At 41.5% G+C, this 25,934-nt stretch overlaps 2 protein-coding genes and 1 long non-coding RNA gene across 7 annotated transcripts in view; 1 reads left to right on the top strand and 2 right to left on the bottom strand.

Annotated features, from left to right (window-relative positions):
- The window catches only part of CDCA7L (cell division cycle associated 7 like), a 62,113-nt gene extending 58,366 nt beyond the window's left edge, over nt 1-3,747 (bottom strand). Inside the window, exon 1 of the mRNA XM_081883299.1 lies at nt 3,535-3,747. Within this exon, the coding sequence (XP_081739425.1) occupies nt 3,535-3,732 (198 nt within the window). The 5' untranslated portion in view covers nt 3,733-3,747. The remainder of the gene's footprint in view (nt 1-3,534) is intronic.
- A 10,034-nt stretch (nt 3,748-13,781) lies between these two features.
- Nucleotides 13,782-25,934, bottom strand: part of RAPGEF5 (Rap guanine nucleotide exchange factor 5) — a 134,960-nt gene continuing 122,807 nt past the window's right edge. For all 5 annotated transcript variants that reach the window (XM_081883194.1, XM_081883193.1, XM_081883195.1 and 2 more), the window contains 3 exons: nt 21,912-21,976; nt 19,355-19,409; nt 13,782-18,679 (listed from right to left, as the gene is read on the bottom strand). In XM_081883194.1, the coding sequence (XP_081739320.1) occupies nt 18,561-18,679; nt 19,355-19,409; nt 21,912-21,976 (239 nt within the window). In that variant the 3' untranslated portion in view covers nt 13,782-18,560. The remainder of the gene's footprint in view (nt 18,680-19,354; nt 19,410-21,911; nt 21,977-25,934) is intronic.
- On the top strand, nt 18,432-24,288 carry LOC309353830. The gene is made up of 3 exons (XR_014162037.1): nt 18,432-18,540; nt 19,985-20,127; nt 23,555-24,288. It is a non-coding gene; the product is annotated as an uncharacterized lncRNA (long non-coding RNA).

Below are 25,934 nucleotides of genomic sequence, written 5' to 3'. Positions count from 1 at the left end.
CAGTGGTACCTCGGGTTATATATGCTTCAGGTTACAGACTCCGCCAACCCAGAAATAGTACCTTGGGTTAAGAACTTTGTTTCAGGATGAGAACAGAAATCGTGCTCCGGCTAAAGTGGTGCTTCAGGTTAAGAACAGTTTCAGGTTAAGAAGGGACCTCCGGAACAAATTAAGTACTTAACCAGAGGTACCACTGTACTGTATTCTAGAAATGCTACTGTTACACTCAAATCACACTTTTTTGTTTTCCTTTGAGCAAATCCATATTACTGCCCATATAGTGGGTGACCATTTTAGGCACATCCAATTGACGCACGATCGCCGGCATGCAGGTCCTTTTGGGCCCAGAAGAAGGCAGTATGGGGGTGGAATGGGGTGGGGCGTGCTTCTATGTGCTCCAGCAATGTGCACAGGGGCTGGGAACAGAACCCCTGTGCAAAATGGTCACCACCTGTACCTTTTAGTGCCCGTTTTTAAATGATTCATTCACATAAAGATAGGCTTGCCATACGTCAGGAAAAATCCAGACATGTCCTGGTTTTTGGGTGTAAAAATGGCACCAGGAGAGAATTTTGCCAAATTTGCAAAATGTCAGAGAAAACCCACAAAAAGCAGTGGAAACAGTTCCAAAAGCTTAAAATCACTATTTTGTGGGGGAATTTCTCCCCCAAAAGCTCAACAATTTAGGTGTTTTTCTTTGCAAGTGTCAGCCATTTTACTTTTTGAAATATGGCAACCCTACATAAATATTTAAAGATTAATTAAAATGTATTAGTTAACCTGGTTTTAAGACGCACCCCCAGTTGTTTGCGAATGATTAGTTCCCCTACACATGCACACACACCAACATATCTCAAAGCTGGATACAAGTTCAGTTGAGTTCGGCTGAGAGAGCTGAGCAACTTGTCAGTGAGGGGAAGAATGCAAGAAATGAGCCATGAGCCCTGTTGAAAATACCAGAGTGTTCTCACTGGAGTGGACAGGGAGCAGGCTGCTGGAAATAGCCAAACTGAGCAACTTGTCAGTGAGGGAAAAACAACTGCAAGGAAGAGGACTCTCAGAGGCAGGCAGGGGCCAAATGAAGGGAGCAAATGAAGGACAGTCGAGTGGTCAAATGCTCCGGAAATGCATATTACAGTGGTACCTTGGGTTACATACGCTTCAGGTTACAGACCCCGCTAACCCAGAAATAGTGCTTCAGGATGAGAACAGAAATCGTGCTCCGGCGGCATGGCAGCAGCAGGAGGCCCCATTAGCTAAAGTGGTGCTTCAGGTTAAGAACAGTTTCAGGTTAAGTACGGACCTCCGGAACGAATTAAGTACTTAACCCAAGGTACCACTATATCAGTGGCGTAGCGTGGGTTGTCAGCACCCGGGGCAAGGCAAGTAATTTGCGCCCCCTAACCCATGGATTTGCACCCCCTAACCCGTGGATTTGCGCCCCCTAACCCTAACCCCCAGATGTTTCGCCGGCCCCCCCTGCACCCCCCACGCTACGCCACTGCACTATATAGAGTTTATCAGGGTAGAAGGTGGAAGCTACAGACACTGTAGATCCTCTCCCCCCCAACTTCACAGAGGCCTTCAAACAAGATGCAGTTGTAGCCATCGCCACCCCAAATTTCCCTAGTACGATTGCTACATGTGACTTGCATGCAGGTCTGTTTGTCTGTTTTATTATTTTTGCTGCCACCAGAGATACTGCTGCTTCAGCCAAATTTGGTAGGTGGCTGAGGAGCCAGCCCTGCAGAGGTTCATAATTCTCTGTGTGTGTCCCAGGCTTTGGCTGGGGAGAGCGGGATACAAATAAAATTTATTTATTTATTTATTTATAATTGGGAAGTGGTTGTTGAGGCAGGAGGCACCTCAGTCAGCGCCACTCAAGTACGTGATTGCTGACTGGTCAGCTGCCCATGTTGATGTGAGCAGCTCATATAGTTAAGGGTGCTGGGAATTGTAGCTCTGTGGAGGTCAACTGCAGTTCCCAAGATACTTTGGGGGAAACTGGGTGCTTTACAAGTATGGTGTAATTCCTACCTATAAAACTGCTAATTACTTGTAATAAATATTCACTCTCTTTTTTATTTTAAGAACTGTATGAGCCACCTTTCTGGACCATGCCCACCTAAGCAGTTGTCTCTTCTTTAAATGGTTTGGGGCACTGGCTTGTGCCATACATTTGCCTCTAGGCAATAGCTTGGGTTTCACCAGCACCAGTGCTTTGCAGTGGCCTGTGCCACCTTGTAAGCAAAGTTAATAAAATACAGTGGTACCTCTGGTTACGTACTTAATTTGTTCTGGAGGTCCGTTCTTAACCTGAAACCGTTCTTAACCTGAGGTACCACTTTAGCTAATGGGGCCTCCTGCTACCAGCGTACCACTAGTGCGCTATTGTGGTTCTCACCTGAGGTAAAGTTCTTAACCCAATGTACTACTTCTGGGTTAGTGGAGTCTGTAACCTGAAGTGTTTGTAACCTGAGGTACCACTGTAACAAAGCAGGAAAGGGCTGGTGCCCTGTGCAAAAGACCCAGAGTTCAGCCCCCTTGGCCACCCCCTAATAACATCCCTGGTCCCACTGCCCTGTGGCCTATTGCAATCAAGGCCAGCTTCACAAGACTACAATTCCATCCATGTGCCAATTGCAGAGTGCACAGAATAAAACTAAAATCTTTATAATAACAGAGTTCTGAATTTCTCCGAATTTTTTTTTGCCCAGAGAATTAGATAAAGGTAATGTAAATGACCCCTGGACGGCTAAGTCCAGTCAAAGGTGACTAAGGGGTTGCAGCACTCATCTCGATTCAGGCCAAGGGAGCTACATTTGTCCACAGACAGCTTTCTGGGTCATGTGGCCAGCATGACTAAACCACTTCTGGCGCAACAGAGCACCGTGGTGGAAGCCCAAAGTGCACAGAAACGCTGTTTACCTTCCCACCACAGCAGTACCTATTTATCTACTCGCACTGGTATGCTCTGAAACTGCTAGGTTGGCAGAAGCTGGGTCAGAGCCATGGGAGCTCACCCTGTTGTGCGGATTCCAACTTTCAACCTTCTGATTGGCAAGCCCCAGAGTCTCAGTGGTTTAGACCACAGTGCCACCTGCATCCCTTGCTCATGGAATTATTCATACATCGAAGTATGTCACCTGTACACCTTTATGACGGATGCAAAAATATCAGCCACTGGATAATTGCAGGACCATGAGGAAGGCCTCATCATAACTTTAAATATTTACTGTTTTAAAAAAATAAGATTTTAGTTCCATGGCATTTTTGTGTGGCTCTTTTCAGCTTTGCCTCTCCATTATCTTGCAGCTGTAGCTATTGACCGCAATCTAACGAAGCCACACTTCCCCTACCATAGTGACACCTGCTAAGATTGTCGGGTACATGAGTTGCATTATAACAACAGCTTTCGCTCCCTCTCTCCACAAGGCTGCAAAATGTTTGGCGCTTGCCATCAATATATTACACCAGCACAGCTGGCGTGCTCACAACAAGTAAAAATCCTACACATTGTCATTATAAACTCACCCTTCGGCACCAGATTAAGTCATCCAGAAGACAAAGAAGTGCTGAGTGGAATGTCAAGGAAGCCAATGAGGACAGAGATATAACTAAGTTGCTAAACAGTTGGTATTTCCGGCAATAGTCTATGCATGCACAGGCATTTTTTTCGGAGGAAGAATAAAGAGTTTCAGAAGTAGCATTTTCCAGAGGGCTGCTTTTCATGTTTCTTTTTATACACACACATCTTAAATTGTGTATGCAAGAATGTTCAGGTGCTTTTATACTCCTCCGACACATATTTGAACGGTTGGTTGCTAGAGCTTTTCTGAATGCTTGTATCCTGTGATGGCATTACAGTAGTACCTCAGGTTAAGTACTTAATTCGTTCCGGAGGTCTGTTCTTAACCTAAAACTGTTCTTAACCTGAAGCACCACTTTAGCTAATGGGGCCTCCTGCTGCTGCCGCGCTGCCGAAACCCGATTTCTGTTCTTATCCTGAAGCCAAGTTCTTAACCTGAAGCACTATTTCTGGGTTAGCGGAGTGTGTAACCTGAAGCGTATGTAACCTGAAGCATATGCAACCTGAGGTACCACTGTACAGAGGAACCTGATTAAGTCAACATCAAGCTACTACAACATTCTGCCCGGCTTTCTCTGTTGAAAACAAACACTGAATATAGATGAATAATTCCAAGTCCTCAGTTTGGTGTATTAAAATTAAACCCTACCATAAAAAGGTTATTTGTCTGCAATAATTACCAGTAACTTTCCTCCCGGTTTCTCATCTGATTTCAGATTAAGAATACCTGACTGGTAAATTCTTTAATGGGCCAGCTCATGACTGCCATTGCCTATGTGGATCAGAGCAGACTGAAGACAATTTCACCTTGGAACAGATTTCTTCGTCCAGTCCAGAATTCCTTATAAGGTCTATCAAATGATTTCCAAATTAGAAGGCTGCCAAGCGATCGAGACAAGTTTGTAACCCACAGCATAGTCTTATACTGTATGTGTTAGCAATGAAAAAGTTATAGACTACTTTTTGGATCCAAAACAGTGATGCCTGCCAAGCAGATTTTTTTAATCAAAATGATTTGGGGAACTTTATAATCTTATGTCTTGATAATCTGCTTGGGAAACTGATACGATTTAATTTCTGTTTTGATTGGATTGTCTGTCTGATTTTTTTGTGATGAATGTTATAATTACCAGCGGCTCAAACAATAGAAATCTGATTGAGTAACTGAATGTATTTATTATTAATATAATAATTAAATCTGCACCAGTAATACAAAGCATAACTGGAATTCTTCAGCCATCAGGTTAAGCATTTGTTTGGATGTGGTTAAATTTAGCTGCTTTAATTTATAGCCCATCTTAATAATGAATATGCATTTGAATTAAACACAGGTTCTCACTATCATATGGCTGATGCATTTAGCTAGAAACAGCTATGCCAGGGTGGCTCTCATGTTGGGGCTCACTAAAATAAGCCTCTTTTCCTCCCTTTGTAGTTGTGTTTTTCATCTCTTCTCCGCCTCCACTGTCCTATCTTCCACTAATTAATTTATCAGCATATTTTTAAATTTTTAAAATCCCTTTTTCATGCAAGTACTTATTAAAATGCAGAATTTCATCCTGAACAAGAGAAGGATGGAGCCTCTTCAGTGCAGATCATTTAAAAAACAAAGAACTAGGCTTTTATTTCCTTCAGAACTTTTTGCATATGCAATATCCCTTCAATTTAATTGATCGAAATTAAAACTCACATAATTGACTAAGATTTCTGCAATCTGGTGACAGCCTAAAATACATTAACCACTCAAGTAATTAAAATCTATTTCCATCCACTGAATCTAATCATTGCTATTATAGAACAGCGATAAATATAAAAGCCACTAGATGGTGCTCAAGGATTCCTATTGCAGATATGTAAATATTAATGTACCAGCTGGAATATCCTGTTTCTTTGTGCTTTGCAAACACAAAATGGAAACAAATCAAACACATGGTTAATGCATCTACTTTTCCTCGTAAGAGGATCAATCACAGTCCCTTTTCCATAGCAGTGTGGCCTGGACCGTACAGCACTATAGCCCATTTCTTTTTTTTTTTGCTGTGATGCTTAGATGGGTTTTTCAGTTTAATATAGCCTATATTAGGTATAAAAGGTAAAGGTAAAGGGACCCTTGACCATTAGGTCCAGTCGTGGCCGACTTTGGGGTTGCGGCGCTCATCTCACTTTATTGGCCGAGGGAGCCGGCATACAGCATGTGGCCAGCATGACTAAGCCGCTTCTGGCGAACCAGAGCAGTGCACGGAAACGCCGTTTACCTTCCCGCTGGAGCAGTACCTATTAATCTACTTGCACTTTGATGTGCTTTCGAACTGCTAGGTTGGCAGGAGCAGGGACCAAGCAATGGGAGCTCACCCCGTCGTGGGGATTCGAACTACTGACCTTCTGATCTGCAAGTCCTAGGCTCTGTGGTTTAACCCACAGCGCCACCGGCGTCCCATATTAGGTATAGCTTTGTAATTTGAGTGGGGGGGGACTACAATTCCTTACATCTGACAGTCATAAGCAGATGTAAGGATTGCTATCGTTTTTCATATTGTAGGTTAGCAAATATACTGACAAAATGCCTTGTGTGTCATTTAACACACCAGCAGAAAGCTCTCTGTCTGCACAACTGTTGTTTACTGGTGCTGTAAACAGGAGCTTGCTGGTACAAATTCATGTGGTACCCTATGAAAAGAAAGCTAGATATGAAGGGGTGATTCCACCCTAGGAATGTAGGGTCTCCCCAGCATCCTGATTAAATCCTAAGAATGTGCAAGGAGAGCCCTGCTGGGTTAGGCAAGGGCCCATCAAGTCCAGCATCCTCTTCTCACTGTGACCAGTGACATGCCTATGAGAATCCCACATGCAGGGCCTTCATGCAACAGCACTGTCCCTACTTGTGCTTCCCAGCAACTGGAACTTGCCTGGCACCTTCATTACATCTCTTTAGGCACCAGGCAAAAACGTTTCACTATAACTAGGCCTTTGGTTGATTAACATTCTATGGCCTTATAAACTTGTTGGGTGGTGGTGGTGGTGGTTATCGCTGTACTGTACTTTTGTTTTATTATGTATTCTCCTTTTGTATTTTTATGTTGTGAACCACCCTGTGATGTTTGGATGAAGGGCAGTATACAAATTTAATAAATAATGATGATGATGATGATATATCCAGACAATGAGATTATTCTCTCTTGTTGTTTTAGCAAATATGTGTTTCTTCCTCTCTCCTCTTGCAGCTGCCTGGTTCTGTTTGCCTCCTTCTGGCTTCCTCTCAATAGTAAGCCAGGATTACGTGCCTGCTGAGCATGTTTAGCTCCAGGGGTGCCAACTTAAAATATTGGGAGGACCTAGGTCAACCCTGCCCCACATAATCTATCACATGACATGGCACACATACACTCTTTGACCTATCAACTTTGGGGTGGGGCCTCAAATATTTTAATGGGGGGCCGAGGGACCTCGACCCCTAGAAGTTGGCTCCTATACTTAGTCTTGGGGTGTTTAGGGGCATCTCACCAAAACTTTTTATTAAGGCTGTAAAAAGAGGTAGTTAAATATAGCCTAGTCCCTCTTGCTGAGAGAACAGATCTTTGCATGACTAGAGAAATATCCAAGAAGGATGTTTCCAAAAGCAAAGCCTTCTATTTTGAAGGGCTGTCAGAGAACAGCCCTGATGTCCTCAATCTGAGAGCTTCTTTTGGTTTCTAAAGAAAGATGCATCTCACTGGAGTGGTGAATTGTGTCCCTGCTTAGTCCTCTGATCACAATCTGCTGAGCAACATCAAGGCTTCTATTCCTACTCTTTCTTATCTTTAAACCAGTAATTATTTCTAGAATTTCATCTACACATATAGATCATTATATGCAAATATCATTCAAACTGTTGTCCTCTTTTGCCGTGTGTGTGTGTCTGATATAGTCCCCATGTTTGCCAATGTATAACTGACCGCCCTATGGCCAAGTATACATGATGTTTGGCCACAGAAATACCTAGAGATATTTCTGGAAGAGGACATATTTTTCTTCCCCTTCTGTCTTAGCTGGAGGTGATGTCATCAAACCACATGTGAAACAAAATATGGGCAGTCTTGAAACCTGATCTGAAAGGGACACATTAGGCCTGACTTGCTCTCTGTAAGAAACTAAAGCTATAGCATTGGTAGCCCCCTAGAAACCTAATGGGTAAGCAGGATCTGTTGGATTGATGATGCTGTGAACTAGTTTTATGCTCAGCTTGTATATACATGTAATTTAAAGATTATATTGCAGAAATGCCCTTAGTCTCTAGTCACCTTCATTTCAAAGAAACCAAAGCCAAGGTACATATTTGACCCCTGAAATCTAATATATTTCAAAACGATATCCATATAAACTTACAGATATGGAAATATGCACTGATGTTTAATAAATCCTTCAATCTTGTAGATAACAATTTTCTAATTAGACCCAGTGTGTTGCTGTATTAATAAATGCACAAAGAAACAAATAAAATTCAGGTCTTCAAGTGAGCCATATTTTATAAGCACAATAATGAGAGGAAAGTATAAAACAGGAAATAGCTAAATCCTGTCAGAGTACGGTATGTATTGAAAGTACAATTCCTACCACCCAGAGCTATGACACAGGGTAGGGAAAGCAATAATAGCCATTAAAAGGAGGCAATTGTAATCCTGAGGAGATTAAAGGAAGCCAAGCCAAGGCAGCTCTTTTGAAAGAGTACAAGCAATGCCAGGCAAGCCGATCTTTGTACTGCATGGAAAACAGAGCCATTGTCTCAAAATGCAGAGGCAAAGCTGTGCCATGCAAAAAGAAGAAACATCAATTGATGCCCAAATACACCACATCTATAGCATTATCTTCAGTTTGCTGCCCTCCTCCCCCAATATATCTTGTCAGTGGCGTAGCGTGGGTTGTCAGCACCCGGGGCAAGGCAAGTAATTTGCGCCCCCTAACCCGTGGATTTGCGCCCCCTAATCCTAACCCCCAGATGTTGCGCCCGGTGCGGCCACCCCCCCCTGCATCCCCCACGCTACGCCACTGTATCTTGTTTTACACTGCTACTTGAAGTCAACACAGAATTGTACCATATGGTTCATCTCGCCTTGTGGGTGTGGAAGGAGAAAACTTAAGGGATAGTAGCTCTTCACACCCAAATTGGCCATGCAGCTGAGGAATCTGGCTTACAGAGGTCAAAATCCAATAATTGTCATGAAACTCAGTATGGACCACCTCATCTTCCTTGCTGCCCCCAAATGCCTGGTAATATTCATCATAACGCACCCCACCCCCACATATATAGTGTCACCTCTTGCATTCATTTTTATTGCTGATGTTTTCTGTGAAGACTATTCTTCTACACTCCAAACTCTGTACCAATTGATTATTGAGCTTTCATAGGACAGCTAAAAAAACAGTAGCATCAAATGGTAATTAACTGGCCAGTTGGTATAATTCAGGTTCTCACATCACTTTAACACACACCAAAACCTTATTTTGATTATTAGCTGAGTATTAGGTTGCCCAGTAGGCATGTTAGACCTTTGGCTAATGGTATGGGTAGAACTCCTACCATTACAGTCTGAACTACTCTGACTTGCTGCTGTGAGCGACATATCAGAATGCCATAGTACTCTCCCTTTTAGCATCTAGACAGCATCAATGTGCACTCTCGTCATAAAACAGAAAGCAAAAGCAACTAGGAAAAGGTTCAACAGAAAAGCTCAGTAAACGTTCTCCTCCAGGAGCATAGAGCCAACAGATCTAATGCACAAATTAAAGCAAGTGTGGCACAGAATCGGCCCATCCTAAGAAATCACAAAATCACAGATTAAACAGTCAGCAGGGATCCTGCCTTCAAGACACTAGATGTCAGTGATGTCTGCAGTTTTGCAGGCATCACTGGGATGTCTACATCCTGGGAAGAACATACTAGTTATGAGGAAATCCCTTTTGTGGCAAACTTTTGTTTTAGCTTCCACGTGTTTGGGCAGCAGGAAGATCTTCTTGACTACTAGTTTAGGCTGGTCACCACTGATTAAGCCTACCAGCTCATCTTAGGCATCTTAATTCAGAATTTTCCAAGTCCTATTGATAGGGTTATAACAAAAGGGAAGAGGAAGCCCACAACTTACATGGGAGTTATGGTATGTTCCAGGGATTGCACCCAAAGCCAAAATCATTTATAGTCAAAACACATCAGTTCAATGGAGGGTGGGATTGCCAAAATCATCCCCCCCATACCCCATCCCCTCCCCACCTGCTTTTATTTGTATTTTTGTCATGTGTGTAAAGCTGTATACGCACAAGTTAAATGTGCATAACTTGCAGACTTATTGTACTATGTGTATATGTGTAAACCCTGAACCCCAGTGTACTCTGAGGTAAAACCCGAAAGTGCACACAATCCCAAGGGCAACAGAGGGTCAAAAAGTTCAATGATCAAATACAGGTTCAGGTCCAATGCAATGAGAAAGGTTCAAAGTGAAACTGTAAGGCCAGGTTACCGTCTCTGAAGAAGACCCAGGGTTGGAATCCTAGGGTGAGCTCTGAAAGCACTGTCCAGTGGCATTTCCGAAACAGCCAAGCCATAGCCCATCAACAATGAAGGTTGGGGAGGCACAAAGTCTCTGCCTTCCTTCTCTTTTGTTCCTCCCAATCTTACTTGATGCACCTGAGCTTGCTCCAGCTGAGTAGCTGTGTCTCTCATCTTAACAAAGCATGTGATCCTCACCTGCCCTGAGCTTCATCAAGCTGAGTGTTCACAAAACTCCTCCCACAACTAACAGGTCCTACGATCTTCACCTGAGCAACTAGTAAGTGCCTGCCTTAGTCTCTTAAAGTACATCTCCCACTGTTCCTGGAGATGAGGACCCTTCTGGTTCTTGTGATGTGTCCACTTCCCCTGTCTCCTGTGAGCTGCCCCTTTGATGTCTTCTGATGTCCCTTGAGTACTTCCTAAGTCCCCAATCTCCCCTTCCCCATCTTCAGCTTGCCCTGGTGTGCACCAGTTGTGCTTACATCACTCGCTGGGATCCCCTTCCCCTTCTTCGGTGTCCTGCCAGTTCATGACAGTGTATATCGGAACTTAGACTTCTCTGAGTAATATTAGAGAGGAAGCATGGGCTCTCCTGCACAAACATGACCTTCTCTAGTACCAACACGAACCCATCTCTGTCAAAATATGCACCTCCCTGAATTTTGTGGTGTGGTTCCCCAAAACTTAAAAAAAAATCTGAATAAAAAGTATTTATTAGTGAAAATAGCATACAAGATTGCATTAGGGAACGTTGCTTGCAGATATATGCATATTCAGTAAAACTGCATACAAAAATGTGTATAAGAAGAATCTGCACTAGTATGGAGACATATTTTTTTTAGAATTGCTACAGAAATGTGGTGAACTGAACTTCAAGACCAGAAAAATGAGAAACTAAAATTTAAAGATTTAACTGTACCCATTCCAGAAGGAATATGATCAATGATTTCACACAGACTCCCTGGTTTGTGCTGTTATGAGGTTGGGGGAGGGGCATCAGTCTGGATAATACCCTAGACCTCCTATATTTGTGAGTGTAGAACAAATAGGGGGAAGCATACCAAGCCAGTTCTTTTGTTAAGGTAATGGCTTTGGCTGGCTAGCTAAGTACCGCAATTTATCATAACCAAAGAAGTTGCTCTGTGCCACAGAACAAATGGGTGGGCCTCTCCCCACCCCCACCTGGCTGGTACATAGGAGAACAATAGCTAGAGTTGTGTGTGTAAGGGAAAAAGCTGGAATGCTGGAAGCTGCAGACAGAGAGACAGGTTGTTATGTGCTGGACATTGGAGGTCCCCTGGAAATTTAAAGGCGAAGCCAAGATCTATGGGGGTGTTAATGCTGTGACCCCTCCATCCTATGCTCAGGTTATATGTGCAGAAATAAAACCATATATCTAATAGATACCAGAGTTTCCACTGAAACTGAACCCTGGGAAAGGAGGTACCTCTGGAGACTCTTGCTGCTCAGAGATTGGGTTGGCATATAACAAAATATGGGGACAGTGACTCCTTGTGATGCTTCACCCGAAGTGTATAGAACCTCAGAGATGTACTAAGAATGGGGTCGGAACAGTAAAAGGTGATTCAGGACAAAGGTGGATCTAGAGGAGTGTGACCGGTGTGGTCACATGGGGTGAAGAGCTTCAGGGAAGCCACAACTATGACATCCAATGGAAGATGAGAGGTGGGTGGGGTGGGGTGCGAGATTTTAGCATCCACAGGGTGCCAATGAAATTTGAGATGCCAAGGTCTGCCACTGTTCCAGGAGCACTAGAACCAGATGCACACACCATCCCTTACGTAGGTCCCTCCCTAGTTCCTTTCTACTCATCCTCACAAGAGATCACTACGTTCTGTCATAGTTAGACGACAATATAGAGGAAGACAGGGAACTTGGAGGCACAATTCATCTGCACCATCAGAAGCATTTATAACTAGGCCAAATCACGAGGAACATCCAGAAAGGGCATAATGAGGCTTGGGAGAACAATACTGTTCTTTCTATATAACTGAACCTATTTCCAGCAGCTCACAGTAAGGTATAGCCGTGCATAGAACAGTCATTTCCCAGTTTGAGCTTGGCTGCTCCCGACATTAGAACCGTTCAGGTTTTGGAAGATCATTTTTGTCTTTCAGTTCAAACTTAAGATGCTGTATGTTCTGGCTATGCTGCTGCTGTGACTGGATATAAATAACCCTAACTTATGGACTGCATATATTGCTGATGAGGCTGCAGGTGGATAATATTATGGACCAGTGACCATCCCATTGCTTTCCATAACTGCTCCCAGCATTCTCTCAGAAATCATTATAGCAATCATCAGCTAGGCTATTATTATCAACCCCATATTTCTCTCTCTCTCTCTCTCTCTCTCTCTCTCTCTCTCTCTCTCTCTCGTGTGTGTGTGTGTGTGTAAAGCCAAGAAATGATGTTCTGGCTAAGGTCACCCAGGGAGTTAATGACTATACTGAAATTTGAAAGCAGGACTCTCATGCTCGTGTTCTACAGCAGCAGCCCATGCTGTCTGCGATTTAGAAACGAAGGTCAATATAGACTCACACAGACAATTTAATTAATATGGTTTTATATTTTGAAAAGCAATATTAAAAAAGTTTAAACATTAACATTTGCTTTTACAAGTTTTACCTTCGTATTGCTTGGCCATTTCGACATATAAATTATTGCTTATTAGCAATTGCTTCTTAGCTCTCATAAATACACAACACAATGATATATACAGAGGCCAACAAGCATGAAATATGTAAAGGAATACATTGGCAACCGTGATCCTGGTAAATCAGAGCATTTCATACATACCAGTTCTAATAATGTTGGATAAGTACAAGGTGTGGTCCCTGAGAAGTTAGGCAAATAACCTTGGCTTGGGCAATCTAGTCTATTACTGTTAATGCAAGTTGACACCATGAGGGCACTCTAGAGATGGTAGAATGGACAATGCAAGTAGTCTCTCCTCTCTTTGTTGACAGTGCCCCAGTATCTAACAGTGTTTAGAAGAATGCAATAAATAGGCTATGCAAATAAATAGTAATTTAACTCTGCTAAAAAGGTTAATATTTACAGCTCACTCTGTAGCTTTTTTACAACACTTTTTTTCATTGAATTGTTGCAGCTTTCCCCTTTGCTTACTAGAAACTAATACATTAAACTCATGAAGAGACTGTACATCAAAGTACTGCTGCAGAACACTGTTTATTTTTAACCCCTGTTTTAACTGCTGACTCTCTTACAACTACTGAGGTCTGTATATATAGATTAACAGAGGGGAACGAGCCAGAATTTACAGCACAATTTATGCAGGTTTAATTCCAGAATAGGTCACACTGTGTTCAATGAAACTTTCTCCCAGGTGAATGTGTCTAGGACTAGAGACTCTTGAGTCCCTGGATTTTAATGGGAGAATAAAGCATATATTAATATTTTTCTATTAAAGCCAGTGAGATTTAGAGTATGTACAGAAATAACAGCAGTTTTTTCTCCCAGGGGGCTCTCTCAGTTTCCTTCCCATTTGTAAATGAAAGATGTACATACTACCTACCTGAATGCTGGTCCAATCATCAATCTTAACTCTCCCCTCATGCTTCAGAAGGGCAGCCCATGTTTTATTCTGAAGTGCCATATGTACATTTATTTATGTTCATCTGACATAAATAAAGCAACAATCTTTTCTTTTTTTTAAAAAAAAGTTGCAGAACTGCTCCAGGGATGGGGGAGAGGTAGGTTTGTGATGGCCCAGGTACTAACCAATCAGCACTGCCCACAGCTTGTCTGTGCTGCAAACTTACACACCTGATTTTCCTGAGCTGAACCCTGGAGACAAAATTGTACATTTTAACAGAACGCAATCTGAGTGCACTTCTCAAGAAGCCCTACCATTTGGTTGTTTAGCAGTAAGACAACAACTGAGAATAACTGTCTTCTTTGTAACAGCGTATCAGTGCGTGTCAGCATTATTTTAAAAAGTATTTTAAAAAGCACAATCGTTTTGCAGACTTGGTAGACAGAATCTAGCTAAGTCCCCGAAATTTTAAATCAGTGAAACCAGAAGATACTTCACCTCCCAGATGCCATATAAAACCCAGTTTAAATTCCAAAACAGCGAAGGTCTTTCACTCTGGTCCACTGCCAGGCCCTTCAGCCATTCAGGAAGGCTGCTTTAGGGAGACACCGTACGAGGAAAGGAAAGGAAAGGCCCATGTGGCTCTGGGCAACTAGAAACAGAACATGTCTTTTTTCAATGCCAGTATAGATATACGAGCTAGGTTCATCTTGCCTATACAGTGGTACCTCGGGTTACAGACTCTGCTAACCCGGAAGTAGTACCTCGGGTTAAGAATTTTACCTCAGGATGAGAACAGAAACTGCGCGGCAGCAGTGGGAGGCCCTATTAGCTAAAGTGGTACCTCAGATTAAAACAGTTTCAGGTTAAGAATGGACCTCCAGAACGAATTACGTTCTTAACCAGAGGTACCACTGTACTACATAAATTCCCAAGTTGCACAGAACAACTTTATACTTCCCTGCTTCTTCAGGATGAAAACCCAAATGCTACACACTCAGTTGCTAGCTAGATTCTTCGCTGCCATGATGGATATTTGTCCAAGGATGGTTTGTGCCACAAACTAGGCCCAAAATGCATGACCTGTGCTCCTTCACACTCCCTCCCTTAGAGTTGTTTTTAACTGTTTGTCCCTGTTTCTATCTTTTTAAGTATGTATGATCTTTTAATTGCTAGTTTTTATTCCTTACCTGTTTTAAGTCATATGTGTTCAGTTTATCCATTATGTTTTATCTCATGCTGGTCTGTGACCGAAGTAAAGTTTGATACTACTGATACTGAAGGTTGGGAGTTCTATACCATTCCCCTATTTTTTCATGGGCCTTATATTATACATATGCCAATCAACCATCTCTCATGTATGCTAGGCCAAATCAAAGTCCATAACACTGGTTCATTTCTGGAAAACAAGGGATAGTGCTCGTAATTTAGTTTTGGCTTGTCCTTTTGCCTGAATCCTGGCCACTGAGTATCTTTAAGATGTTATCCGTTACTTCAGTAGCTGACAACAGGGAAACTGCCTATGGAGTACAGAACTGCTTAGCCAAATCTAGTAGAGATTTAAATATTTTTAAAAAATCATTATATATTTGCATTGTACCACACTCATGAATAAGCAAAACAAGTCCTCTCATGGAATTGGGAAGTGACTTTCCAATCAGCAACTGAACAAGGAAGCCAGAGCTGGAAATACATTATTGCCTTGCAAAAAAGAAAAGAAAAAAGGATTAACTGTGGTAGGATCTGTACCAGCAAACACATGCTAGTCAATGTATATGTGTGGGCAAGGTGGCATTAACAAGTGAAGATTTAGTAAGTGGGGTGTGATGTTAACTAGTCTTGTATCAATCAAATAATCCCCCCAGTCCATTTTTACTCACACAGTCAGGCTTCTTACGGTCTCAAAATCCACATATGGATGTCAGGGGCATTTTGCTGACAAGAATAACAGGTGTGGGAAGGGTTTGTTTTGATTTCATAAATTTACATCCTGCCTTTAGGAAACTTTTCTGACAAAGTGAATATGATAACCTAGGAACTTTGCAACCATGTCCTGATTCTCTCTTACATTAGTGTTCTCTCTGCATTAGTGTTTTTAGGCAAACATGGGCATGAGAACCTCATTTCATTATGTTTAGATCTACTACCTGAAGGTCTGGTGGCTGAACACCAAAGATGAGGAACTGATAACTTCTAAGCCTAATTGGGCCCGACAGCTCCCCACCCCCAAGTTAGCCTTATACACATAAAAGGGGTTATTTACAACAACTGCAATTAAAATAAAGCTACTTACATGTATGCGGTTGGAAATAATGCATGCAGCCCAACAGCTCTCTTTTTTCTTTGTTATAGCAAATTCCACTGCCTAAGAGACAAGCTGCTTTTCAGTTATTTTAAAAAAAATCCTTGCCTCTTCAGCTGAGTTGCTTTAGGGAAAACCTCATATAAAACTCCATTCATATGCCTAAATAGGTTATCTGGATTGTTTCTAACATGTGCAACCACCTACATAAATACATACTGTATATCTACTCAAAGGGCAGTCAGTTTTTCCCTTTTACTGGGTTAAAAAAAGCAGCTGCCAGGAGAACATGTATAGCATATTCATAATATAGTTACAATTCTGAAACATCTTGTCTTTACATTACACTGTACAGTATTTCCACAATTTTCATACTGGGGAGGCCAAAATGCATTGGAAAGAATCTCCACCCTGCTGGAAAAACCCTACCACTTAAAGCTGATTTTATTTCTCTTCCAATAGGACACAATCCCTTGGGGAGGAGCTTGTGCAGAAAAAAGTTCCTGAATGATTATACCCTAGCAGCTGTAATAAAAAAGGAGAATTCATTTAATTTAGTAGACTCACATTTCAAAGAACACTAGATTTTACCCACAGTAACTCCTGTCTGGCATAGTATCACAAGAAGTATGTTCCCATTTCCACTATAAAATAGTATATTGTATAAAGATGCATATAAATAGATTTTTCACAGTGAAATGCATTGTTTTGCATCGTATTTATCACACCCACTAGGCAAATCCTTGCAACCCTTTACTGTCATTCTTTGTTCACCTTTGACTCATGTTTTGACATTAAAAGCTGTGACCCTTTGATACAAGCTTTTGAGAAAGGAGTTGAAACAAGTTTCCAGATAGCTTATAGCCCAAGAAATCTGCAATCATCAGATTCAGGTATCTTCAAGAAACCAGTTTTGCACCAGAGAGTATCACATTTCCCTCGCTAGAGAGCTATACTTCTGCCAGAAGTGTGGCTATGGAAGTGTCAAAAAAGTTGTTGGATAGGACCCATCATAGTTGATCCTCTGCTATGCTGCACTGCACTGTGATTCCAAAAAGAGTGCTTGACTTTCAAGGAGATTCTCACTCACATGAACCAAAACTGACTACTCTCAAGACAATATGAAAAGGTGCTTCTTGTCAGATTCAAGCCCCACAGCTTGAAAGTTTGAACTAATAGTGTGGATAAGCCCTTAGGTCTATTTGGTCTTTCTTAGTGAAAAAGAATGAAGTGTGCGCACTCACAACAGGTTAGGTTTCACATAGCTGTAAAGTATTTATCATTTTCAGTCTTAATAAATAATGATTGATGGGCATGCCACTTAGTAGCTCTTCCAGCTTTCCCTCAGCTAGTTTTGTATGCTAATTTTATTGGAGACCCATAAGACTCTTACAGAAATCTAGTTCCTTGAGTGGTTAGATAGGGGAGCTACTTTAATTAGCAAAAGTTTTCATTGGCAGTGTAAGTAATGCCCTTGGCAAACATTCCAGAACACCCCTCCAATATTGAGGGACAGATGTTTTTGCTTTTGTGACATTTAACCTAAGGGTGATTGAGGTCTTTCCCCCTGTTGGAAGCTGCTGGTTGTTGCAATCTCATAGATTCTTGCTTATTTACTTAACCATTCCTTAAAGTCACATTACACCCATCTAAAGGCAACTGCAGTAATCTTATGGTACAGATATCAAGGAGTAAAGCATACTGCATTCCTTTTGTAATAAACTATAAGCATGTCGGCTCATGAGCTTGATTATCTAAATTAGACTAATTGGAAAGGGAGTTCTAATTAAAAAAAAAAAGCTGAGAGAAACATTCAAGAAAGCACTGTGCACTCTGCTACTCAATCCCGTGTAGAAACACTGCACTTGTTGCTGCAAACAGTTTAACAGTGTGAAATTTTGCTTTATGCTGTGGAACACATTCAGAAGGGAAGGCTGCTAAAATGAAGTATCACCTGCTGGTGGTCCAATTCTACAATTTGTTTGAATGAGTCTGTATGCTGTGCTCTAACAAGTTGTCATTCTTTATGTTCATGCAGCAGTGGTTGCTACACATCCCAGGAAAGTTTGCTTAGTATATACTTCTTTTTCTCTGTTTTCATCTATTTTCTTTTTGGCAACAAACAATCCTTTTGGCAGCTCATGATGATTAGTGAGGCGCATCCATGTGTGGCAAATTATGAGTGCCTTTCTCACATAGTACTGCTTGCTAAAAAGTTTCTTCATAGTGTCACAATGTCTTCTTTCCCCCCAATTTAACACTGATAAGAGTCTGAATTGAAAGCTACTCTGGACCAAGATTTATTTTTTTTTGAAGAAGTCAAGTCTTTGTATATGAAGAGTGCTGTTTCTCTCTTTCCCCGTCTGCAGTTGAATGGAAATGGCATTTCTCTCATCCCGGAAGGCTGATGCGAACAGCTCTTCTTTCTGCTTTGCAAGAGATGGCTGTGCTTGTTATGGCATCAGCTACTGATAAAACTCAGCATTCACCTCTCTCCAAGGGAAGCAACATGCTTGGCATAAACATTCACTTAATTGAAAGTGCTGCAGGTATGTGAATCTGCGTGAACTCACACGCGAGGCTCTATCCTATGAGAAAGCTCAAACAGCATCTGCTGGTTATCGATGATGTGCAAGTGATGGACGTAGGGCTTCAGCTCCTGATGTTCTTTTTGGGGAACTTCATTTCCTAGACAAAAGAAAAATGAATGAATGAGATCAGTTACTTTACAGCTTCTTCCCCCTGAACTCATCTCCAAAATGCAATTAACTACAGGCGTCAACATTTCAAATAAAAAAAGAAGAAGTTTATTTCCAGACTAAATGTGATAATCAATTAAACAGATATGGCTGAGGATGGTGACTCTCCAATGACTTCTAATTTCACCTGGGCCTAAGGCGATTAGCTCTGCATATCTCCTCTCCTCAGATGACCTCTAAGTTAGCAAGTAACTTGTCTATGCATACATTCTCTATATGTGTGGAAAAGGTCTATCATCTCAGACAAATAGCCTCAATCATAAATAATATGAACAAAATTGAAAATATGAACAAAAAAAGATTGCATCAAACAAGAAAGTTGATCCCTTTTCAGCGTAAATCCTTTTAGTTCATTCATAGGATTATTTCTAAGCAGTCAAAAAACAATAAACAATGGTGTATGTAAATGCCAGATGTACTGGTTCAGTTGTATTTCTCAAGCTTATGCTACAGTGAATAGTCTTTAAGATGCCCACTATAAGTCTCTGTTGCTTTGGGCAAAAAATGGTTTATTGCTGTCATATTGGCTGGTCAGAGAGACCTGCTATGAGGAAGGTTTTTATATTTGCTCAAAGCTTAACTGAAGAGAGAAATCTTTACTCACCATACTGGTTGTGTCTGCAGTGTCTCAAAGACCGGACTGTGTCTGCAATCATGTGCTGTGAAGATAATATACAAAAGGAACCACTGAATATTAATCCAATAGAATATATATATTTTTTTACAAAAAAAGCTACTCTGGTAGTTGTACAAGAAGAGCAGGCATAACCTTTCCTTTAGCATGGGAGGCAAGCCATATTCTCTTCCCATTTCCAGATTTTTTGGGTGTGTGTGTGTGAAAATGTAAGATATTCTGAGACATCTTAAGAGAAGCTATCATGGATAACTTCAAGCAGTGATTCAGGGCTGCTTTGATACATTACAGGAGCAGTGGGAAATTATCTGAATTCTGCATGTATCTGCAGTATAAGAATTCAGTATGTGTGTGTTAACATCAGCATTGTTTACAAAAATGACTAGCAATCCAGGCAGGCCCCACATTTTTTCCATTAGTGAAATGACATTCAAAAGAATGAAGCTTCTATCTAAATGGGGATTAGATGGCATGACATAAGAAGGAAGAGAATTCTTAACTTCAGAGAAAACATTCTACCCAGTATGCCTCTGGAATTGGAATAGTTGAGTATGAATAGTTATTTAAAAAGAGTTCATTCCTATGCTGTTCTTTTCTTAGGCAATATAGGTCACAGATGGCTGCACCGATTAGAGAGAGGAAAACATTTCCAATTTCATTGCACATGTATGATTGGATCTTGGGCTGATTTGCACTGGCATAGATTCATGAAGCTACATTGATTTGCTCCAGCTGAGGGCTTGGTCCATAACGTTTTCCTGCAATTATTATTTGATCACAATTGCAATATAAGCAGAGGAGACATTCAATCAGACCCAAACAATTCTTAGTAGCTAAACTTGTCTGAAATTAGCTTTCACCTGTCTGAAATTAGCTTTCACTAGTGATATTATATATATATAAAAAGCACAAACTGCCTAGCTCCCAAAGAAGAAGAAAAACTGATTGCCTACTAAAAAATTAGCCCCTGTTTTGTCTGGCATAATACAGATCATGCCACAGTTGTGAGTTATAAAAATGTGTTGAATGGAATAGCTCTGTGGAAATGCCAGATTATCAATGTGCAAATATTTCTGATAATGTGGCTCTGAGGTTGCCCTGTTTGCAAGACAAGCCACTAAGAACTCATAATGAGGCTCTTCCCTGAGAGTCAAGAGAGCAGCTCTTCCTAGTTTTCTGCCTGGTGCAAAAACATGCCATTGTGGCAGTATTAATATAAACTTCAAAGCAGCTACGAGTCTTCAGTTTTTGTCCTTTTATACTCTGGGAGCAGGACGCGGGTGGCACTGTGGTCTAAACCACTGAGCCTCTTGGGCTTTCCGATCAGAAGGTTGGCAGTTTGAATCCCCACGACAGGGTGAGCTCCCGTTGCTTGGTCCCTGCTCCTGCCAACCTAGCAGTTCAAAAGCACCCCAAGAAGTGCAAGTAGATAAATAGGTACCACTCTGGCGGGAAGGTACACGGCATTTCCGTGCACTGCTCTGGTTTGCCAGAAGCGGCTTAGTCATGCTGGCCACATGACCTGGAATCTGTACGCCGGCTCCCTCAGTCAGTAAAGCGAGATGAGCGCCGCAACTCCAGAGTCGTCCGCAACTGGACCTAACAGTCATGGGTCCCTTTACTCTGGGAGCAGGATGAAAGAATGTGTCTTTCACTCAGTTTCTCCATTGTTGTGCCCTGCTCTCAATAACTAATCCTGTCTTCTAGCTATACGGCACGCCTGGGAGCATGTTTTCTTGCAGGTTGTGCTCCCCACACCAGCCATCTTGCTTCCCCCTCTTGCAAAGAACGTTAAGACAACCTTTGCTTAATGGCAGAACTGTTGGCTTGCCACCTTCTTATCCATGACACCCTACCGCCCTGCAGAAGATTTGCCTCTTAAGATAGCAGCAGCAGTAAAATTTGAAAAGTATGTTGAAGACCTAAATGCTGGAGATAAAGTCACAATAATGTGTGCATCAAGGGTTACTTTACTTTTCGCGCTAATGTGAAACATTTCAAAGAGAGATCAATAATGTTGTAGTCGGAGGTAAATGTATTTGGGCAAGAAAGTACTTAATTAAATGCAGATACTATTTTATAAGCAGACAAAAATTGTAATATAAATGTAATAAATTAAAAATACGCCTGCCCAAAATATCACAACACAATATGCAGTTCCGCTTGTAGACAAGAAAGATTATCACCTGACACTAGTGAAAACAACTGGAATTTATATTATGATTTATTCTTATGCAGATTCATTTTTTTATTGGACTAATCTTGTGCCCAATCTTTGAAAATATAATAAAATGGCGTCTAGCTGAACCTTTGGTTAAAAGCTCATTATCCTACTGTTATTGTACAAACTCTCAATGGAAAGCAGAATCAAATGAGGAATTAACAGTACCCCTGCTTCTAAAGAAACGCTATTCGGAAGAACTGGAATTAACAAAACAAAACCAAAATGGAAAATGGATAAGTGACAATGTAGCAAGCCTCCGGTCCTGCCACAATATTGGACTTCAAAACAAAAAATGTTACATACCAGCTTTTCAAAGTTAACCAGGTTATCCAGAAAAGTTTTGTTCCCTTCATGTATAAATGTTACATCTAAAAAAAAAACAAGACAAACATCAAAATTTGTAAACTGCACTGTGATTCTTGGTTGAAGGGTGGTATAGAAATTTAATAAATACAATAAATAAATATCCCCCATTTTTACGCTACATGGCATGAAATGGTGACAGTGATGTAACACAGTGTTCCGTTCTTCTTAGATTTTCTCTGAACTGATCGGTGAAAAACTCTGAGAAAGGGGAAAGCCTCAAATTTTAAAGAACTGGGGGCGGGGGGAACAGTATTGGAAAAGCAGAAGTTCATGTATTGTCAATTTCTTGATGAAATCATGCACATTAGGTACTTTTCTCTTTTCTTACATTACAAGAGATTCTGACTGACCATTAGGAAGAACTTTCTTATTATAAGAGCGATTTGACAGTGGCATGGACAACTTCAGAAGGTCGTAGACTCTGTTTCATTGGATGTTTTTAAACAAAGACTGGATGGCCATTTGTCAGGGATTCTTTTGCTGGGATTCCTGCACTGTAGGAAGTTGGACTAGACGACTCTTGGGGTTCCAGCTCTACAACCCCCTGTACATTATTGCATTATTTGCTGAAGAGTTCAGCTAGGAAACCAGAATTTTTGAATTTCCACTTTTTCAGTCTTTCCAATTCTTTAAAATACGTGTTCTTCCCCCCCTCTCCGCAGCTGAAGCACACATCTCCCTTACTTTAAAACCATGGTTCCCAATGTGGGGCACACGCCCCACAGGGGGGCAATTTGATTTTTAAAGAGGCAATTCGAGAATGTGTTAGACCAAGTTAAATCTTTCAGGCTTCCTCCATGTGAATAGGAGCTTCCTTTTTGAATAATAAGAATTATATGTCACCGGGAGGGGGGGAGAATCAGGATTGTAGAGATGGGTAGGTGGGGCATGGCCAAAAAAAAGTTTGGAAACCACTGCTTTAAAATAAACAGGAAATTTGTCCAACTTTTAAGATCAGTAGCTGGAGGCTTCTGGGCAAAAGCTGGCTATCCTGAAAGAAGCCACCTAGAACCCTAAAGAGCACATCTGTACATGGCAACAGTAGAAGAAGAAGAAGAAGAAGAAGAAGAAGAAGAAGAAGAAGAAGAAGAAGAAGAAGAGTAGTGGTAGTTTGAACTTGATATCCCACCTTTCACTCCTCTTCAGGAGTCTCAAAGCGGCCAACATTCTCCTTTCCCTTCCTCCCCCACAACAAACACTCTGTGAGGTGAGTGAGGCTGAGAGATTTCATAGAAGTGTGACTGGCCCAAGGTCACCCAGCAGCTGCATGTGGAGGAGCGGGGAAGCGAACCCAGTTCACCAGATTACGAGTCCACTGCACCACCACACCACACTGGCTCTCTTCTTCTGGTTAAGGGTTGGAGTGAACAAATGGACATGCCTTTTTATAGAGAAGGGTGGTCCCTTTTTTGGTAAGGAACACACCCACATATACAAATTTGGCAGAACAACATAAACAGCATCAATCGGCTACCTACTTCCTATTGGATTTTTCTTCAGACGTTAGCATAAGCAAAGGGCTGCAACGCTGCAAATACCAAGACCACTAATGCATTCCTTTGCTTTCTTAAACTTTTCAGAACTGGTCCCTTTGAAACAGGATGACTTGGCTGATGCTTACTTCTCCACTCTTTCTACACTGCTGTGCTTTCTGTCAACCTCACCTCCTAGACTCAGATGCCAACATTGCATATTATACACTCCCCGCTGCAATGCCTTGCCTGCCCTGTCACTAAGGCAAAATGGAGAAGGTGAGATTGTTACTGTCAATGCTAATAAAGAAGGCATTCCGCTGAAAAGACTGAAGTGTGCTTTTTTTTATTAAAAAAACTTTAAAGACTGAAGTAAAAGAAAGCCTTAAGAGGAACAGGGAGGGAGGAGAAAGAATGAAAAAAAAAAAAGGATAGAAATTTGCTTTGCTGCCAACAACTATGAGCCTGGATAAATTCAGTGGAGCAGAAAATTGCATCTGAGCTGTATTGTAAAGAGCAAAACAGTGTTTTATTAAATATTTGAAAAATCAGCGAGATTTTCAAAAGCACTGTCTGTGAAACAACAGAGTTTGCTGTAGAAATTCAATTACTTAAAAAGGGGTATTGTTGTTGAGGTACTTTTTACCTATTTAAGAAAGGGTTTTTTTCAAATTTCCTTTCCGACACCTGCTTTACTTACTCTTACTTAAAAGGTGTTAATTCCCTCCCACACTTCTCCTTGGAGGGCCCATTCAAGGCTACTGGGGAGGGGGGAGGGGGAAAGCACTTGATATAAAAAAGAAAAAAGGCACATCTGCTTTTAAAATGAGTGCTGCGGAAAAGCCGATTCTGGAGGACAAATCATCCTCCAGAAGTGAGGATGAAAATATTCAAAAACTGTCCAGAGAACTAGGCATTGGAAGTACATTGAAAGAAGCCAAAGCACTCTGGGATGAAACATATGCCCCAAAGACATCTGCAGAGACAGACAAGACGATAAATGCATTCATATGCTAATGCTAGAAGCCTCCAAGTGAAGATGGGCAAGTTGGAGGGACTGGTCTAAAATAGAGCATAGAAATAGCTGGCAAAATGGAAACCTGGTGGGATGAAGAAAAGCAGTGGGACATGGTTATTTCTGGATACAAACTCTACAGGAATAATAGGGAGGAGCATCATGGAGATACGTCAAGGAGGACACAGAATCCGACAACTTAGAAATGTCAAGAGGGACAGACTTCTTCGCAGGAGTGCTATGGGTGGTGATACCAGGCCCCAAGAATAATTTAGTACTGGGCATATACTAACACAGACACAGACAGAAAGAAACACACACACACACAGAGTGCCCAAGGAGAATGAAAAAAAATGAGGCATCCAAAGGAGGAAATATTGTCACCTCAGATATACCAGGTATGTGCACATTCCAGTCATGGCAAAGAGGTAAAATTTCTAGATACCCTAAAACAACTGTAATTGGGCATGGCTCACAAAACCCACACATTATAGGTGGCTGTGCTGACCTTGACCCTGACCTTTAGACTTTTTTTTCCTTTAAAGATTGTGCCCTAAAAAACAGCCTCTTCAAATATGACTTAATAACTAAAGACTTTGTTGCAATATGTTAACACTCTCAAATAATGAATCCCATTGTGCTAAGGAGATGTTTCTTTATATGAAGATATGCCTTTAAGCCTACAGAAAAGGGAAAAAGGCAGCCGAGGCCGTTCGTGGTGACTCAAAGGAGTCTCTACAAATAGCTTTCCAGAAAAGAGGGTGGTTAGAGAAGATAGAAACAAAGGCCGATTATAAATCGTAGGATAGAGCTATTGGAAGAAGCCGAGTGCTCAGCAGAATTGCAGGCGCTGCAATGTGTTCCGTTAAAAGATGCACCCAAGTGTGACCCATATCCATTATACATAGCCTGTAGGGACTACAAGATCACAGGCACAAAACAGAGCAAGACATGCGGCTGAGAATTTTGGCTTGGCATTACTAGTTAAGGCCTGAGGCGGCAGGAACTGAGCAAGCTGCTTTATGAAGAGGCAGTCCATAGGTCCATCTTGCCTGGTACTGTCTGCAACACGGACAAGTAGCTCTCAAGCAGCCTGTCCCAGACCTACCAGGTATGGAAGCCTGCAGCTTCTGCATCCAAAGCATGCTGTTACTGAGGTGCGGTTATGCCTTAAAAAGGAGCTGCCTTACACTGAGTTAGATCGTTGGTTCATTTAATCATCTTTTGACCAGCAGTGGGGCTCCAATATCTCTCTTTATTTTTTAAATGAAGATACTGAAGACTGAGGATGAATGCAAAGCATATTCTGTACAGCTGAGTTATGGGCCCTCCTAATTGTAGCCTCCATCATCCAAGGATGAAGGCAGCAGAAGGTGCAACAGAAGATCAGCGGTCATGAAGAAAGCACAGCAAAATCCCAGGGTCATCAGAAAAAGGGGGAGCAGGGAACCTATCAGAATTAAAGATGGCCAG

This window comes from Podarcis melisellensis, assembly GCF_964234715.1.
Source record: "Podarcis melisellensis genome assembly, chromosome: 12".
Classification (NCBI taxonomy): Eukaryota; Metazoa; Chordata; class Lepidosauria; order Squamata; family Lacertidae; genus Podarcis; species Podarcis melisellensis.
This window is presented reverse-complemented; position numbering and strand designations above follow the sequence as displayed.